This window comes from Mastigoproctus giganteus, chromosome 3, assembly GCF_048544385.1.
Source record: "Mastigoproctus giganteus isolate SK-2022 chromosome 3, ASM4854438v1, whole genome shotgun sequence".
Classification (NCBI taxonomy): Eukaryota; Metazoa; Arthropoda; class Arachnida; order Uropygi; family Thelyphonidae; genus Mastigoproctus; species Mastigoproctus giganteus.
The window spans coordinates 9805319-9824426 of NC_143577.1; the positions used below are offsets into that span (position 1 = coordinate 9805319).

Below are 19108 nucleotides of genomic sequence, written 5' to 3' on the forward strand. Positions count from 1 at the left end.
TTGGGGGACACTGGCATTAGTGGAGAAGTTAGAAGACAGAGAGCCATCTACCATCACCCTCAGTGAGCAATCAGAGAGAAAACTTGGTAACCAACTATTAAAAACAGTTGGCAAACCATAAGATGGAAACTTGTTTAGAAGACCTTTAAGCCAAACACAATCGAAAGCTTTTGAGATGTCAAGAGCAACTACTTGAGTTTCACCGAACCTTTCCATTGAATTAGTCCACAAATGGGTAACATAAGCCAGAATATCACCAGTGGATCGACACTGACGGAATCCATACTGGCGATCGTTGATCAGACGGAAGGTTTCTAGGTAGTTTAAGAGTTGGTGGTTAATTGATTTCTCCTTTACTTTAGAAAGAGTAGAAGTAATTGCAATGGGACGATAATTGGATGGGAGGGATTTGTCACCCTTTTTAGGAACTGGCTGGATATGAGCAAATTTCCAAGCAGAAGGAAAAACACCTTTGGAATAAGAAAGTGAAAAAAGGTGGCAAAGAATAGGAGTAAGTTCAGGAGCACAGATTTTGAGAACAAGTGGAGAAATACCATCGGGACCTGGAGCTTTCTTAGCATCAAGATTCGTCAAAATCCTTCTGACATCCTTTTGACGGAAGACCACAGGAGGCATTGAATGGAGCATTTTGGGAATGGTGGGAGGTGTTTTACCAAGATCATTAATACAGGAGCTCGAAGAAAAATGGGATGCTAGCAGGTCAGCTTTATCCTTGGCTGAAGTGACAACAGAACCATCTGGTTTGGACAGAGGTGGGAGCAGAGATGGGCAAAAGTTGCGGCCAATAGCTTTGGCAAGAGACCAGAATGCTCGGCTACCATTAGCGCAAGAAGCAAGTTTTCTACTCTTAGCCTGTTCAAACTCTAGTTTGGACTGATTAATAACTGCTTTACAATTGTTGCGAGCTTTGGTGTAGGCAGAAAATGAAATTGAAGAATTAGAAACAAGCCAATTACGATATGCAACGTTCTTCCCTTGAACAGCTTTAGCACATTTATTGGAAAACCAAGGTTTAGATAAAGGATGAGATTTTAAAGTGGAGCGTGGAATAAAGGATTCCATTCCTGCAAGAATAATTTCACTGACACGATCTGAGCAAACGTTGACATCAGAAGTTTTGAAACAGTAATCCGACCAAGGAAAAGAAGAAAAGAAACCTCGCAGGTCATCCCATTTTGCATTTGTGTAATGCCAAACAACATGAGGTTGGGAATAGTCATGAGATAAAGGCTCCATTGGAGAAGAGACAATCACCAAGTTGTGATCTGAAGTGCCTAAAGGACCTCTCACTTCGACCGTGTACTTAGAAGGGTTGTTTGTGAGAAAAAGATCAAGCGTGTTGGCTGTATGATTAGGATTGTCCCATATTCTTGTAGGTAAATGAACAATCTGTGCAAGGTCATTAATAATTGCAAAAGCCTCAGCATCTCGACCAGCTGGGTCGGTGTGCCTAGAAAATGGAAGCCACCTGGAGTTGTTTACATTAAAATCACCAAGGAAAATTACCTCACTGTTAAGAAAGTAGGACTGGAGAAAGTCAAGTTGCAAAGAGAGGAAGTCAAAGAGCTGAAAGTGATTAGTGGAGTTGGGAGAACGGTAGAGACAACAGATGAATTTGACACAATGAGGTAGAGAGATTTTAAGCCAGAGAAGATTAAAGAGAGGAGATTCCAAATTGCCAAGTCTCTGACATGGAATGTCAGAACGGACATATGCACAAGTACCACCTTTGAGGCGAAAGGAATCATACAACGAATAATTTGGGCATCTGAAATGAGCAGTAGCTGAATCAACCAATAACTGAGATTCTGTCAGAAAAAGTACATGAGGTTTGGCAGACTGCAAGTTGAAATGGACCTCGTTGAGATTAGAATTGAGACTATGTATATTTGTTGTTGTTATGTTGTTGTTATTTGGTTTTTAGGAGCATTAGCAACTAAGGCCATATTGCTCTGTGAATATGCGGTGGTCATTCCTGACCTTTCCGCATCCTCCGTATTTGGTGGTGACGGGCTCGAACCCTGGTCTAATCAAGAAGCGTGTGCTACGCACTGCTGCTCCTTCCCACCTGGCTACGGAGGCACCCGTATATTTGTGAAATGAATTAGGAAGTGCTTGGGAGTTTAGATCTTTTCGCAGATAAGCTTGCTCTATTAGTTTGACAATTCATGGTGTATTATATAGTAAGAAAAAAGTGGGTGGGACATGCTGTATGAAGTAATGACATTTTTGGATAGGGCATACACATGGTAAGAATATACCCAAAACCTTGACATAACGTGGCCTCGACAATGCTCCCCACATACACACTACTCAGACTCCCTCCAGTCACTATCTGGCAGAGTAAAGATAGCAAGATTATACACTAGCTGATCTGGAAGCATCCTAGAGAGTTACCAATAGGTTCAGTCCGGTGTACTAACTAGCGGCCGGCCTGCGAACACCGTTTTAGAGCTGTACCCGCGAAATGTAAGGAATATTGGATCTTGCCAGGATGTTCATCATAACCTCAAAAGTCATCAATCATACTGCATGATGGAAGAGGTAGCGAAGGGTTGACAGGAACTTAGCTCTAGAGACTAAACATGGGTTCCACCACTTCAAGCCTCCAATAAGCAAAGTGGTGGTATTGCACCGGTTGATGAGAGTCATCTACCACCTAGCACTGCCTGGTAACACAGAGGGGGCGGAATTGCTCCATGTGGTGTGGGTGCCACACCTCGATCCCTGTTTATGTTGGTTCACACCTGTGTGGTCACCCACCATGTATTTGTGCATGGATGTTATACCCAGGATTACTACAGTCCTACCATCGTGAAGGTGCAAGCAGAGGATTTGGCTGTCATGGACCGTCTGGACTTCACCGAAATTGGGTCCACTTGACTTGAGTGTCACCCGAATATCAGTTCCATCAGCATTTTAGACTCCCAGGTAGCAAGTACAGCTTGTCTGGCATATCTTTGAGTTGTTGTTGTTGTTATTTGGTTTTTAGGAGCATTAGCAACTAAAGCCATATTGCTCCGGGGATATGCAGTGGTCATTCCCTGACCTTTCCACATCCTCCGTATTTGGTGGTCACGGGCTCGAACCGCGGTCTAATCAAGAAGCGTGTGCTACGCACTGCCGGTCCTGCCCACCTGGCTACGGAGGCACCCATATCTGAGAGAATGTCTGTGACAACCTCAAGGAGCATATGAAGCAAGAATGGCAAACCCGTTAGACAAACAGTATCAAAGGAGAAGTGACAAGGAAATTTCTTCCGGACATACACAAAAAGGTAAAGTGCAGCCATTATCAACCCACTGCAGGATGGAAGCCTCCTCAACAATTCATGCTGAGGGAAATGGACCATAATCTGCCACGCTGGTCCAGTGCGGGTTGGCAGATCAACCGTATTCAGCAGTCAGGGGCTTGAACCCCGGTCTACTCAAAGAGCGTGAGCTATTGCACTCCAGCTCCTGACCACTCGGCTACGGAGACACAAAGTTTACCCTAAATCACCAACTTGGCTCCACCCAGGAATGCACTCCACTTACCTCCTGATGGGTCACTGACCTTTCAATGAAAAACTTGCAGCCTTTGGGCACGTGGAGGACCCACACTGTCCATGCAGGGAACGCGAGAGCTGGCAACATTTGATGCACCAATGTCCGCTGTACGACAACCTACATGGAATCCTAATCACCAGACTAACTTACTTATCTCAGGACCAGGAACACCATCTCCTGGACATCTTCAATGAGTTTAGTGCATTCACCAAATTTGCACAAGACTTATTTGCAAGAAGGAGAACACAAATTGCAACCAATGCACACCGTTAGCCCAGGGCTCCCTGCACATGAGCAAATCCAAACTGAACCAGAATAGTTTATGTGATATAGAAATACAGGAGAATCAGCAACAAGTTTCTGTAGATATCAATATGACACAAAAAAAAAAAAAAAAAAAAGACCAGGAAGGATTAATTTTTAAAGCTTGATTATGAGTTTATCTAGCTTAGTTTTGTTGAGGTATTTTAGCTTTGGTTTAACCATAAAACTACCAACAGCTTTAATTGCAGCTAAAGCAGAGTTACATTTTTTATATACCTTATATTAAGTCATTGCCTCTGTCATCAAATCTGCCAATTGCTTTTTCAGTCACTTCTAATAGAGATAGAAGGCTGAAACTTTGTAAATATTCCTAATTCGTGTGACAATGCATTCTATCAAAATTTGAGCTAAATCTATCAAGCGGTGCACCATGCAGCCACTGAATGTCATATATCGACTACATGAATTTATACCTGACCCGGATTTCGGACCTTTTTCCCCACTTCTTATCTGGTTAGAAGGGTGTAAATTTGTAAACAATCTCTTTTGAAGTAATAATGTTTCCAATTAAATTTGAGCTAATCAACTGCATGGTCCACTGTGCAGCTATTACATGCCTCATATCAGCTACCTGCTTTACATGGTTGTATGCACGTAATACATACATATAAAGCATTTTTTTTAATACATACAAATGTATTATTTGTACATATAAAGCATGCAAGATTTTATTGTCTATCCTTACATTGTGTAAAGATTTTTTGTTGGTGAAAATCTTTTTGCATAATTTACAATCATAAAAAATAATAAAATAATAAATTTCTATTCATAAAAATAATAAAAATAAAAAATAATATAAAAAACGAATTTTAAAAAAATATACCTTAATTCCGATAAAATATAAGGGATGGCCTTTACCCCTGCAACATAAATGCTTCATTTTAATAAATGGTAAAGGCCACTTTATATTTTTATCAGAATTAAGGTATATTTTTGAAAAACCCATTTTTTATATTATTCCATTTTTACATTTACAGTATAGCTCACATATCAAAATGGCTATACATCCTTCACCTGTTTGCTTTCATTATCCTTACCTATCTGCCACTGGTGTTTTTTCATTGAATCCCCCTCCAAATATAATTAAATTATTTCCAATTACCGCAGAGGAGTGATGAGTTCTGGGACTTGGTACATTACCACTAACCTAAATGAGCAAAACAATGAAGAACAAAAAAAAGTTGGTTACTAAAAATTTCTTAACCTGTTAAAACAACTTTATAATTTTATTAAATTGAAAAGATGGTACTGATTATCTAGGCACTTTGTTCTTAACATCGACATTATAAAAATACTAAACCAGAAATTTTTTTTTTATGGTGATCCCAAACACAAAAAAGATACTGAAACCTATTGTATCCTGGCACAGTGTACGGATTGTTCTTGATGTTGGACTTCAGTTTCTATAGTTTGTAATTTTCAAGAAATACACAGAATGAAAAGCTGTTCCAAAGAAGAGAAAGAGAAAAAGTTAGTCCAACAGGTTTAAAGGTAGGTAAACTGTACATGGATATTGACTAGTTGTTGTTGTGTGTGTGTGTGTATGTATGAGAGGGAGGAGATCATTAATTAACATGCCTGTCCTCTACTTGAAGGGTCTAAGAGTTTAAAAGATGTTTCAGGGGTATACATTACCCCCCCAGATATGGGAACAACATTCCATGGCAAGGAATATCGCAACATCAGACAAAAATTAAATAAAACTGCCCATTTCAATTTGCTTATCCCTTCTAATAATTTGTCCAAACCTCCTTTCAATTTATTCAAACAATCCCTTTCCATATAGCACCAAATGAAAGTTTGTTTTAACAATCACTCTGGAAAAAAAACAAAAAAAAAAAAAACATTTTGCATATCTACAAATAGTGCAGTAAAAGAATACTGAATTCTTGGAAATGGATAAGTTTTTTTGAAAAAATTGGCCTTTTTTTACTTAACATACTAAATGATGTTCAATAAATAGTTTTAATAATCCTAGTCAAGTCTCTTAGCTTATTATTAAATTTACCTAGGGATTTTGCTCTGAATATTACAATTTAATATTCAATGAGACTTTGTTATTGATGATTTCAGTGCAAATACTGTATTCTCAAAATTAGTAAATCAGTGCACCATAGTGGTAATTATATTGTTTAATTCTAAGGTTCTAATCACAGAGATCAGCATATTGTCAGAGAAACTGGAAATATATTTTGCAAAAAGGATAGGTGGAACAGGGCCAGGGTATGACTGCCACAAGCAAAAGCTGATGACTTTGAAGAGCAGCATAATTTTTTAAGGGCACACATTTTTAAGGGTGATACCATTGTACAAACTGATACTAAAGATATTAAGAGTAGATCTCAGTATTTATTAAGTACAAGACAACGTTGAGGAAAAGTTGCAAATTAGGTTAAATTTGAAAGTGTCTGCAATTCTACCCATACATGAGAGAAGGGAGTATATGATGAGAGCCTTGTCAATAAATTCAGCCCTAGAGAGACTTGTGTAAGACTTGTGGGGTAGAAGTTTTCTCAGCACGGTCTGTGCTTGTTAACAGGAGAGACCATATTTACAGGGATGAGCTACACTTAAACAGAAGGAAGGGTGAGAATATTTGCTGATGATATCAAGGCAGTGAAAAGTGGGTCACGAAAACTGCTAACTGGGGGAAGGGGGACACACATAATAATAGATTAATAGCAGTCACATGTAGAGGTGTAAGCGATCCTTGCATTGCTTCTATTGGAACATGCAGTAGCTTGAAAAGTGAGGTGTTGGAGCCTGCAGGGGGTCATCATGGACAAGTTGTTGTTATTTGGTTTTTAGGAGCATTAGCAACTAAGGCCATATTGCTCCGGGGATATGCGGTGGTCATTCCCTGACCTCTCCACATCCTTCGTATTTGGTGGGCACGGGCTCGAACCCCGGTCTAATCAAGAAGCGTGTGCTACACACTTCTGCTCCTGCCCACCTGGCTATGGAGGCACCATCATCATCATGGACAAGTAAATACATGGGTTGTGTTAGGATTAATAAAAGCAAAAACAACTCCGCAACGTACAGAAAGGACAGAGAGAACAAGAGGGAGAAGAGGAGCCATGCTCTTAATTAAGAAGCACCTAAAATCTAAGACAATTCAACCATGCAGTGCCTTAGATCTAAGGCAATGCATGCATCCAGTTGACATAGATGCCAGTGCAACGTTGAGTCAGTTTGGTGTGACTGAGAAAACAAAAATGAAAATGTGAATGAAAATGTTATAAGCCAAATGACTGTGATGAGTATAATGAACAACTAATACAGTAGGCCAGTAAATCAGAATGTCTTGTAATAAGGGATTTTAAACTTTCCAGATATTGACTAGAACTTGTGAGTTGGTCATTCACACAGTAGTAAGACTTTTGTGGATTTATTTGATGACTGTTTTCTACACCAGCATGTTAGAGAGGAAACAAGAGAAAGCAATACTCTTGATCTGATTATCAGCAGCAATGCTTCATTCATTAAGAATCTGCAAATAAAAGAACCACTAGGTGGCAGTAATCACAATGTACTGATGTGGGATTTACTTGAAGATGTAACTATTGTCAAGGTCAAAGGGAAGGGCTTTTGCTTTCATAAATATGACTACAAAGGCCTCAGGCAGTTCTGAAATTCTATGCATTGGGACCAATTAATGATGTTCACAACAGCAAAGTTTAAATGGAAGAATTCAGGATAGTAATTATAGAAGGAAGAAACTATGCTTTTTATACCATTAGTATTTAGCATTTAGCATTAGTAGAGGCATTTGATGCAAGAAAGCAAGCTTATGCAGCATCAGCCAAAAAAAAAAAAAAAAAACCCACTTCCACTTCACCCCTCTGTTCGTTCAAAATACCTGTCCAGCTGAGCCTTAAACTTATTTAGGCTATCAACCTCCACCACAAGGGATGGAAGTCTGTTCCACCAACCAACCACCCGCTGGCTAAAGGCAAATTTCCGCACGTCTATCCTACATCTGTCTTTCCTCAATTTGAATTTATGCCCTCTCAGGTGATTTTTCTGAGCTAGAGGAAGAATCCCATCAGCATTGAGCATGCTTAAACCATTCAAGGCTTTATACACCTCTATCAGATCACCTCGCTGGTGGCTAGTCTCCAGACACTGTAATTTGCAAAACTTAAGCCTTTCTTCGTAAGAGCACCCCTTTGTTCCATTCACTAATATTGTTGCCTTTCTCTGTACTCGTTCCAGCAGCTCTACATCCTTCTTGAAATGAGGCCTCCAGACCTGTATACAGTACTCTAGGTGTGGCCTGACCATTGCCTTATACAATGGAATAATCACCTCCTTATCCCTGCTGGAAAAATTCCTGTATATCATTGACAATACTCCATGAGCTACTCTTGCAGCCCGTCTGCACTGCTCAGAGAACTTCATATCTGCCTGCACAACCACCACCCAAGTCCCTTTCATTCTCTACCACTGTCAGTGTAGTACCACAGAGTTGATACGTTGCTCTGGGGTTGCTGTTTCCCATGTGTAGTACTTTACATTTGTCAATGTTAAACTTCATTTGCCACCTCTCAGCCCATCTGCTCAACCTTTCCAGATCCTGTTGCAGCAGCATAGTGTCAGTAGTGTCCATGACAACCCTGCCAACCTTTGTATCGTCTGCAAACTTGGACATTAAGCTTGATATACCATCATCAATATCATTTATAAATACAGAAAACAATAATGGACCCAACACTGAGCCCTGAGAGACTCCACTAATAACATTAGTCCACGATGAGCAGTGTCCATTGATTACCACTCTCTGTCTTCTCCCCCTCAACTGTGTAGCAGTCTTCCATGTGCAACAGTATCAAAAGCCTTTCTAAGATCCAAGTATATAATATCAAAGTTATTCCCTGCATCCAGTTCTTTTGTGACTGCATCATAGTATCCAATCAAGTTGGTCAGGCAAGACTTCCCCTTAACAAAACCATGCTGTGTCTGAGCTATAACTGAAGTCTTGTCTAAATGATCCTGCAGTGCTTCTTTAACCAGTGCCTCCATTAATTTTCCTGGAACAGAAGTTAAGCTCACAGGTCTATAATTACTTGTGTCAGCCTTTGATCCTCCTTTGTGAATTGGGGTCACATTTGCACATTTCCAGTCTATGGGTACCTCCCCTGAGTCCAAGGAAGCTCTCATAATTATGGCTAAGGGTTTGCTTACTTCCTTTGCTGCCTCCTTTAATATAACTGGATAGATCCCATCCACCCCGGGTGCCTTTCTTGTGTTTATCTTCAACAGTTTCTCCTCCACTTTACTTCCAGTTATTTCAAGATTCTGTAGCTTACTGCTAGAGTTGAATACACCTCTGGCATTCCCCTTGCTGAATAACTCCTCATGTGTGAATGTCGATGCAAAATATTCATTTAGTTTGTTAGCTACCTGAGTAGAATCATCAACAGTTGACCCATCAATATCAAGTGGACCAATCTGATTCATCCCCTTCCTTCTAGAGTTTACATAAGTAAAGAACTCTTTGCTGTTTTTCTTTGCATCCCTTGCCAAGGATTTCTCGTAATCTGCCTTCGCCTGCCTAACCTCCTTTGTAACTTGGTTGCATATCAACTTGTATCTATCATAGGCTTCTGTGTCATGTGTTAATTTGTAAGTATCCCATGCATTTTTCTTCTCTGCCATATGCCTCATTAGTTCATCTGACATCCATTTTGGCCTAAACCTTGAACAATATTTCTTAGTTGGTATGTAAAGCCTAGTAGCTTCCAAGATTAATTCTTTGAATGCTTCCCATTTTGAATTTGCTGTTGGTAACATCATCAGTTGGTCCCACTGTATAGAATTTAAATACTGTCTCAGTCCATCGTAGTCGCCTTTACGGAAGCAATAACCCTTCCCTTTACCCCTAATGGTAGTTACCTCTTTGAGTAAATCCCACTTCAGCACACTGTGATCACTGCACCATTAGGGCAAGAAGCAAGTTTTCTACTCTTAGCCTGTTCAAACTCTAGTTTGGACTGATTAATAACTGCTTTACAATTGTTGCGGGCTTTGGTGTAGGCAGAAAATGAAACTGAAGAATTAGAAACAAGCCAATTACGATATGCAACATTCTTCTCTTGGGCAGCCTTAGCACATTTATTGGAAAACCAAGGTTTAGATAGAGGACGAGATTTTAAAGTGGAGTGTGGGATAAAGGATTCCATTCCTGCAAGAATAATTTCACTGACACGATCTGAGCAAACGTTGACATCAGAAGTTTTGAAACAGTAATCAGACCAAGGAAAAGAAGAAAAGAAGTCTCGCAGGTCATCCCATTTTGCATTCTTGTAATGCCAAACAATACGAGGTTGGGAATAGCCATGAGATAAAGGTTCCATTGGAGAAGAGACAATCACCAAGTTGTGATCTGAAGTGCCTAAAGGACCTCTCACTTCAACCTTGTACTTAGAAGGGTTGTTTGTGAGAAAAAGATCAAGCGTATTGGCTGTATGATTAGGATTGTCCGGTATTCTTGTAGGTAAATGAACAATCTGTGCTAGGTCATTAGTAATTGCAAAAGCCTCAGCATCTCGACCTGCTGGGTCGGTGTGACTAGAAAATGGAAGCCAGCTGGAGTTGTGAACATTAAAATCAACAAGGAAAATTACCTCACTGTTGGGAAAGTTGGACTGGAGAAAGTCAAGTTGCAAAGAGAGGAAGTCAAAGAGCTCCAAGTGATTAGTGGAGTTGGGAGAACGGTAGAGACAACAGATGAATTTTACACAATGAGGTAGAGAGATTTTAAGCCAGAGAAGATCAAAGAGAGGAGATTCCAAATTGCCAAGTCTCTGACAGGGAATATCAGAACGGACATATGCACAAGTACCACCTTTGAGGCGAAAGGAATCATACAGCAAATAATTTGGACATCTGAGATGAGCAGTAGTTGAATCAACTGATAACTGAGATTCAGTCAGAAAAAGTACATGGGGTTTGGAAGACTGCAAGTGGAAATGAACATCGTTGAGATTGGAATTGAGACCACGTATATTTGTGAAATGAATTAGGAAGTCCTTTGGAGGTTTAGATCTTTTCGCAGATAAGCTTGCTCTATTATTTTGACAATTCATGGTGTATTCAATAGTAAGAAAAAGTGGGTGGGACATGCTGTATGAAGTAATGAAATTTTTGGATATGGCGTACATGTGGTAAGAATATACCCAGATCCTTGACATAACGTGGCCTCGACAATGCTCCCCGCATACACACTACTCGGACTCCCTCCAGTCACTATCTGGCAGAGTAGAGGTAGCAAGATTATACACTAGCTGATCCGGAAGCCTCCTAGAGAGTTACCAATAGGTTTGGTCCGGTGTACTATCTAGCGGCCGGCCTGCAAACACCGTTTTAGAGCTGTACCCTCGAAATGTAAGGAATATTGGATCTCGCCACGACATTCATCATAACCTCAAAAATCATCAATCATACTGCATGATGGAAGAGATAGGGAAGGGTTGGCCGGAACTTAGCTCTAGAGACTAAACATGGGTTCCACCACTTCAAACCTCCAATAAGCAAAGTGGTGGTATTTCACCGGTTGATGAGAGTCATCTACCACCTAGTACTGCCTGGTAACATAGAGGGGCGGCGTTCCTCCATGTGGTGTGGGCGCCACACCTCGACCCCTGCTTACGTTGGTTGACACCTGGGTGGTCACCCACCATGTACTTGTGCATGAAGGTTATACCCAGGATTACTAACAGTCCCACCATCGTTAAGGTGCAAGCAGAGGATTTGGCTGTCATAGACCGTCCGGACTTCGCCGAAATTGGGTCCACTTGACTCGAGTGTCACCCGAATATCAGTTCCATCAGCGTTTTAGACTCCCAGGTAGCAAGAACAGCTTGTCTGGCATATCTGAGAGAATGTCTGTGACAACCTCAAGGATACAGGTCTGGATGCCTCATAGATGTGTTGAAATGAGTGCATAAAAGGGCAATCAGATTAGTCAAGGACACAAAGGGGTAACTCTTACCACAAAAGACTGGTTCTGCAAATTGCAGTGCTGGAAACTAGACACTTGTAAAGAGACCTGATTGAAGTGTTTAAGGCTTTGAATGGACTGAGGCTCTTTCTTGACAACACACACACACACACACAAGGGAACATAACTGAAAAATGATGGCTGCAGTATAGATATGTGAAATTTTGCTTGCAGCCATAGGGTATTTTACCATTGGAATAAATTTCTATCTGGTTTTCCGGACGTTGGTAGTTTGAATAAATTTAAGGAAGAATTAGATTAATTATTAGAGGGGATGGACAGATGAGGTGGGTAAGATTTTAGGCCGATGCTGTATAACCTTGCTTGCTTGCATAATTTGCCACTACTAATACTAAATAATCCAAGGATCATCAAGCTTCAAATGTTATTCAAAATTCATAAGATTTAATTCCAAATAATATAAGAATGCTTACGAGAGATGTCTGTGTTCTATTATATATACAGGGTTTTTTAATTGAAAGCACTAGTGTCTATCTAATTAAAAACACTAGTGTCTATAGTAAGCACTTGTGTTTAGGTTTAGACTTTTTGTTATTTGGACTTTTTTTTAGCATATGTGAAATGAAATTTTTGAATTTAAATTCTTAATTTAATTTATAATTTCTTAATTTGAATTCTGCTGAATCAACTGATTTTTTCTCAGTGGGGGACATTGTTCCATATCCCTTTTGAAATGAATTTTATCTGAATTAAAAAAAAAAAAAAAAAGCTGTATGCCATGTTTACTCTTCAGTTGTACAGAAAAGTTAACTGTATGTGATTAATAGCAATAGCGTTTGCCATATATGGCAAGGAAGAAACAGGCTTTTGCTACACTGGCAAAAAAAAACACCAAGCAGATAAGAAAACACAAATTATATGCTTCCCTCCTCACACAAGTAACTATCCAGTTGACCTTTGAATTTATTCAAACTGTCACTACCTGTGAGAAAACTGGTTCCACTAATCAACGACTCACTGGCTAAAAGAAAACTTCCTATAATCTAATCTAAAGCTCAACTTATGTGCAATTTGAATTTATGGCCCCTAGTTCTGGGAGTTCTTTATAACGAATTCCACCTTCATTCATTTTACTAATCCCTCTCAGAGTCTTATAAACCTCAATAAGGTCACCTCTGAGGTTCCTGGTTGCCAAGCTCTGTAGCCTACATAATCAGAATCTTTTCTTGTATGGTCGTCCCTTTGCCAATCTCACCATTTGAGTTGTCCATCTTTGGATCCTTTCAAGGAGCTCAATATCTTTTTTCAGATGAGGTCTCTATACTTGAACACAGTATTCTAAATGTGGTCTTACAATTGCCTTATACAGTGGGATTATGACCTCCCTATCTCTACAGAAAAGCATTCAATAATAGGATACCGATAATCAATAGGATACCGTTTGCTTTCCTGGCTAACTGTTTACACTGTTCAGAAAACTTGATATCTGCCTGTATTGTAACTCCCAGATCCCTTTCCTCCTCCACTGTTTTTAATTCAACCCCAAGTGTATAATTTATTTGGGGCCTGCTATACCCCAAGTGTAAACCTTACATTTAGCTGAATTAAAACATTTCTAACCATTTTTGAAGTCTGTTCAAATCATCTTGAAGGGGCACTGATCATTAATGACCCTACCAATCTTTACGTCATCTGCGAATTTTGAAATCATGCCTTCTATCCCTTCGATGTCATTTATGAAAATGAGAAACGACAGTGGTCCAAGAACCACCCTTGAGGAACCCCACTCCTAACATTACACCAATCTGAAGAATATCCATTAACTTTTCCTATGTTTGACAACCTTCTGCCCTGCAGCCACCCAAAAATCCATCTTAGAATCATACCAGTAATACTAACCTGTTGAAGGTTATACAGTAACATCTTATGAGGGACTGAGCCAAATGCTTTGCAAAAATCCAAATAAATTATGTTAAAATTGTTCCCTACATTCAGTTCATGAGTAACTGTGTAAAAATAGCTTACTAAGTTAGTTAAACATGATTTTCTCTTAACAAAGTCATGTTGCATGTTCTTCTGAATGCCATATCTCTCTAAATATCCCTGGATTGTACTCAATCATTGCCTCTAAGATTTTTCCCACCAATGAAGTCAGACTATCTGGTCTGGAGTTACCAACTTCACTCTTAGAACAGCGTTTATGTACCAGTGATATACGTTGACACTTCTCCAATCCAAGGATTCTCCTGAGTCCAAAGATGCCCTCATAATTAACTTCAATGGTTTAATGCAGTGGTTTTCAACCTTTTTTTAATAACGGCACCCCTAAGTAATTTATTTTATTTTGCGGCACCCCTACTCAATTTTCTCAATATATATATATATAAAATATTAAAAAATATATATATGCTACATGATATTTATTACAATAATATAATTATAAAAATTATATTTCATAATACAAATTATACATATATATACAGTATATAATTTTATTCTTTATATAGAGGTACTAGTAAACATCAATTATAGATCACCACAAAATTAAAAAGATACTGTACACCTTTTTATAATGAAATAAACATATAAATTAAAAAATAATAAGTTTAAGTAACTTAAACCCAAATTACGTGGCACCCCTGGAATGTTGTTGCGGCACCCCGGTTGAAAACCACTGGTTTAATGTTTCCTTAATTATGCATTGTACATCCTTATGCTACAACCATTGCTTTTTTTTTTATTTATTTAAATAAAATTAATTTACATTAATTTCAGGATGTACACCTGTTGTTTCAACCAAAGGAAGACCATGGAAAAAAATAAATAATGAGAGAATAGCTGATTAGACAAAATTTAAATACATAAATTTTATAATCAAATAATCATAATTGGTGCAATTTTAACATCGACTTCAAAAATTTTAGCCCAAATATAATGAAAAGGTTCCAACAACAATATAACTTAAAAATAAGTGAGATAGATTCCAGATGCCTTTTAAATAAACCATTCTAATCTGCTCTCTACTAAAATATTTTCACAGTACATGCTTCTCACATAATAAGGCAGCCTGTGCAGACAAAAACCTTCAAAATTAAATTTTTTAGGCATTTTCACAGCACATATCCTAGTATCCACTAAATCTTCTTTGTAAAAATACTGTAGTAGTAGTAGTGGTGGTGGTAGTAGTAGTAGTAGTGGCATGTGATGCAAGAAAGCAAATGTATGAGCTTATGCAGCATCAGCCAAAAAAAAAAAAAAAAAAAATCACACCATTCCCTCCAAATGCCTGTCCAGTTCCTCCTTAAATTTATTCAACCTATCAACTTCCACAACGACAGATGGAAGTTTGTTCCAGCAATTAACCACCCACTGGCTAAAGGCAAATTTCCGCACATCTATTCTACATCTGTCTTTTCTTAATTTGAATTTATGCCCCCTTAGGTTCGTAATCTGAACAAGTGGAAGGATCCCATCAGAATTCAGCGTGCTCAACCCATTCAAGGCCTTATATACCTCAATCAGATCACCATGCAGGTGACTAGTCTCCAGCCACTGCAATTTGCAGAACTTAAGCCTCTCTTGGTAAGAGGATCCCTTCATTCCCCTCACCAATCTTGTTACTCTTCTCTGTACACGCTCAAGTAAATCCACATCCTTTCTAAAATGAGGCCTCCAGACCTGTACACAGTACTCAAGGCGTGGCCTGACCATTGCCTTATACAGAGGGATAATCACCTCCTTTTCCCTGCTAGCAAAATTCCTATATATCATTGACAAAACCCCATGACCTGCCCTGGCAGCCTGTCTGCATTGCTCAGAGAACTTCATATCTGACTGCACAATTACTCCCAGGTCTTTTTCATTTTCTACCACGTTAAGTGTAGTACCACACAGTTGGTACGTTTCTCTGGGGTTACTTCTACCCATATGCAGTACTTTGCATTTGTCAAGGTTAAACTTCAGTTGCCACTTCTTAGCCCATCTGCCCAAATTATCTAGATCCTGTTGCAGTAGCACACTGCCATTACTGTCATTAACAACCCTGCCAACTTTGTATCATCTGCAAACTTCGACATTAAGCCTGATATACTTTCATCAATATCATTGATAAATATACAAAACAACAGTGGACCTAACACCGAACCCTGTGGGACTCCACTAATAACATTAGTCCAAGAAGAGCAGCACCCATTGATTACCACCCTCTGTCTTCTTGCACTTAACCATCCTTTTATCGATTGTAGCAACTTACCCTTAATACCATTCTGCTGCAATTTGTACAATAGTCTTCCATGCGCAACAGTGTCAAAAGCTTTCCTGAAATCCAAATATATGATATCAAAATTATTTTTTGCATCCAGTTCCTTTGTAACCACATCATAATATCCTATCAAATTTGTCAGACAAGACTTTCCTTTAACAAACCCATGCTGTGTCTGAATTATTGCTGCAGTCTTGTCTAGATGATCCTGCAATGCATCTTTAACCACCGACTCCATTATTTTACCCGGAACAGAAGTTAAACTAACTGGCCTGTAATTACTCGTGTCACCCTTCGATCCCCCTTTGTGAACTGGGGATACATTTGCACATCTCCAGTCCGTGGGAACCTCCCCTGAGTCCAACGATGCTCTCGTAATTATGGCTAAGGGTTTGCTTAGTTGCTTTGCCGCCTCCTTTAATATAACTGGATAGATCCCATCCACCCCAGATGCCTTTCTTATGTTTAACTTCAACAATTTCTCCTTCACCTTGCTCTCAGTTATTACAAAATCATTAAGCACCGTACTACAATTTGATAACCTTCTGCCATTTTCAAACCTTAATAACTCCTCATGTGTGAATGTAGATGCAAAATACTCATTCAGTTTGTTTGCTATCTGAGCAGGATTAATAGTTTGGCTCAGTGGTACATATTCTTGCTGCAAGATCCGATTTATGTCAAAAAACAATTAAAACAACTGATGACATTCAAGTACACCCTGGTCATGCCAGCTTGAAATGTGCAACAATTTCTGAACAAGGGAAACATGTCCATGTTCCCTCACCCTTTATATTCTTTAGAAAATGGCAGATATTTCTTGACAATTTAAAAATATGTTAAAAATCACTTGAAGCAATGATGGGGCTGAAAAAATTGGAACTCAAATGTACACTAATCAGTGGCAAAATTGCTGAATTTTCCAAATCAAGTCACAATGGGACTAATCCAAGGGTGACACATAGAATACCTTGTCAAGTGACTTTTTTTTATATACATATATATATATAAATACAATTCAGAAAAATTTTGATGGCACCCTGTCCTATATAGAATACAAAAAACAAAAGGGGATCAAATAAAACATGAGGAAAATTATCGCAAATTTTCAAAAGGAAGATTCAGTGTTCTCAAAAATTAAATCTTTATTTTTTTGAAGAACATATGACTGAAATATCACTCTACTTATAAAAACATTACAATTCACATGCCTGTTACATAAATCAAATGGCTGGAAAAAAAATAGTCAGTTCAAATGTAATCCTTTCCTTGAGTGGCATGATGCATAGGTAAGCTGTGTCATTTGAAGATAATAAACCACTCAAAACGTATTAGTATGCTTATTTCCAAATTGGAAATACTATATTCCAAAATATTGGAATATTATATGTTTAATCCAAGCCCAAGGCGGGATTCGAACCCGCGACCTTTGGGTTGCCAGGCAGGCACTTTACCCACCCGGCTATTAAGTATTAAAATTTCCCTATATATGAAATATGAGAATATCACTAACTGTCCTTTTCCCATCAGAAATGCAGCATTTATTTCACGATTCTATAAATTTCATACCTAGATATATATGAAAGATTAGTAGCAGCAAACAATGCAAGAAAGCAAACTTATAAAGCATAATGCTTATACATATAAATGTTAAAAAAAAATTACCTTAGATGTCTGGCATGTTGCGGCATTTACATCCAACTTTTGAATATCATTACGACATCCTTTAGAATCAGCTCCTCCAAAGATAAACACTTCGTCTGAATGATCTGGTAAAACAAAAGCAACATGTTCATATCGGCTATTAAATACAGAAGGATGCACATGAATCCATTTTGTATCGTGAAGATCCAAATAATAAATGTCTTGAAAAGGACCTGCAGGCTCAGCTCCTCCAACAACATATAGTCTACCCAAACTTTCTAAGTTCCCAGGTTTAACATAAAAAGATACATGACCAACTAGAGAAGCTGGCTGATTTTGAAGAGGAGGAACAAAATAAAATTTATGAGGCTGAGCATCACAAAGGTGGGCAAAAGTAACTGTATCCATTTTTTTCACGTTAATTAAATGACAAAAGAAACACATTCACACATAATACTAGTTAACGACTAGAATACAAAACACTTTCAAAATAAAAAGAAGGGGCTTTTATTATAAAATAATTTACTTTATAAAATAATAAATGCTGGAACATCTGTTCTGAATACTGTTAAAAATATTCCTGTATATACATATATAACAATTGAATTTAATATTAAAGGCTCCAAAAAAAGGCAGCTAGAACAGGGTATTTGTATTTTTTTGAATTGTTACAAAATGAATTACTTTTATGAAAATAAGCATTTTACTACTGCTATAAAATTATGCAGATCTGACTTTCGATAGCCTTTTCATCGGATTTGATTATGTCATTCCCGATCTGCTGTATAATAACAGCAGAGTCCCCATGACATGTATAAGCATAACTCTTATGGCTTTCTCCAGTGCTAAGATAACTAAGTGGGCGAGGTTTATTTTGTCGCTCTTTAAATAAAACCAGTGATGTATCTTCATACCGCTGTTTAATTTCGCACAATGAATCTGCAAATGGCAATGTTCGTGGTTTATTCATCTACTGGAATGAGCGTACTGTCCTATGAAAATGAAGTAAAATCTAAAAGGGCGTCTAATTGCTAAGGATGTTTAAATAAAAAGACTTCGGGAACTTCCGTTCATAACGGTAACTATTTATTTGGATAAATTATCATTTATGATTCCCAAATTGACAGTCTTCTTTGGGAGTGCCAGAGTTCAAAATATTGACCTATAAAGCGCATGCGATGGGTGCCCGGCTACAGCAGACGACAGATTGATACATGCACACAGAACACCGGCCCTTCCTTCTATATTAAATTTATATTTCGGAAGAAATACAGTTAAGCTGACATATATATATAATGTATTTATGTCAAGAAAATTACTGGTAAGAAGAGTTTAATACATTAA

The 19108-nt window shown here is 38.4% G+C and overlaps 1 protein-coding gene across 1 annotated transcript in view; it reads right to left on the reverse strand.

Annotated features, from left to right (window-relative positions):
- The window catches only part of LOC150087658 (rab9 effector protein with kelch motifs-like), a 54435-nt gene extending 36263 nt beyond the window's left edge, over positions 1–18172 (reverse strand). Inside the window, exons 1-2 of the mRNA XM_090369850.1 lie at positions 17786–18172; positions 4931–5040 (exon numbers count right to left, since the gene is read on the reverse strand). Of these exons, the coding sequence (XP_090225976.1) occupies positions 4931–5040; positions 17786–18172 (497 nt within the window). The remainder of the gene's footprint in view (positions 1–4930; positions 5041–17785) is intronic.
- Between the last annotated feature and the right edge of the window lie 936 nt (positions 18173–19108).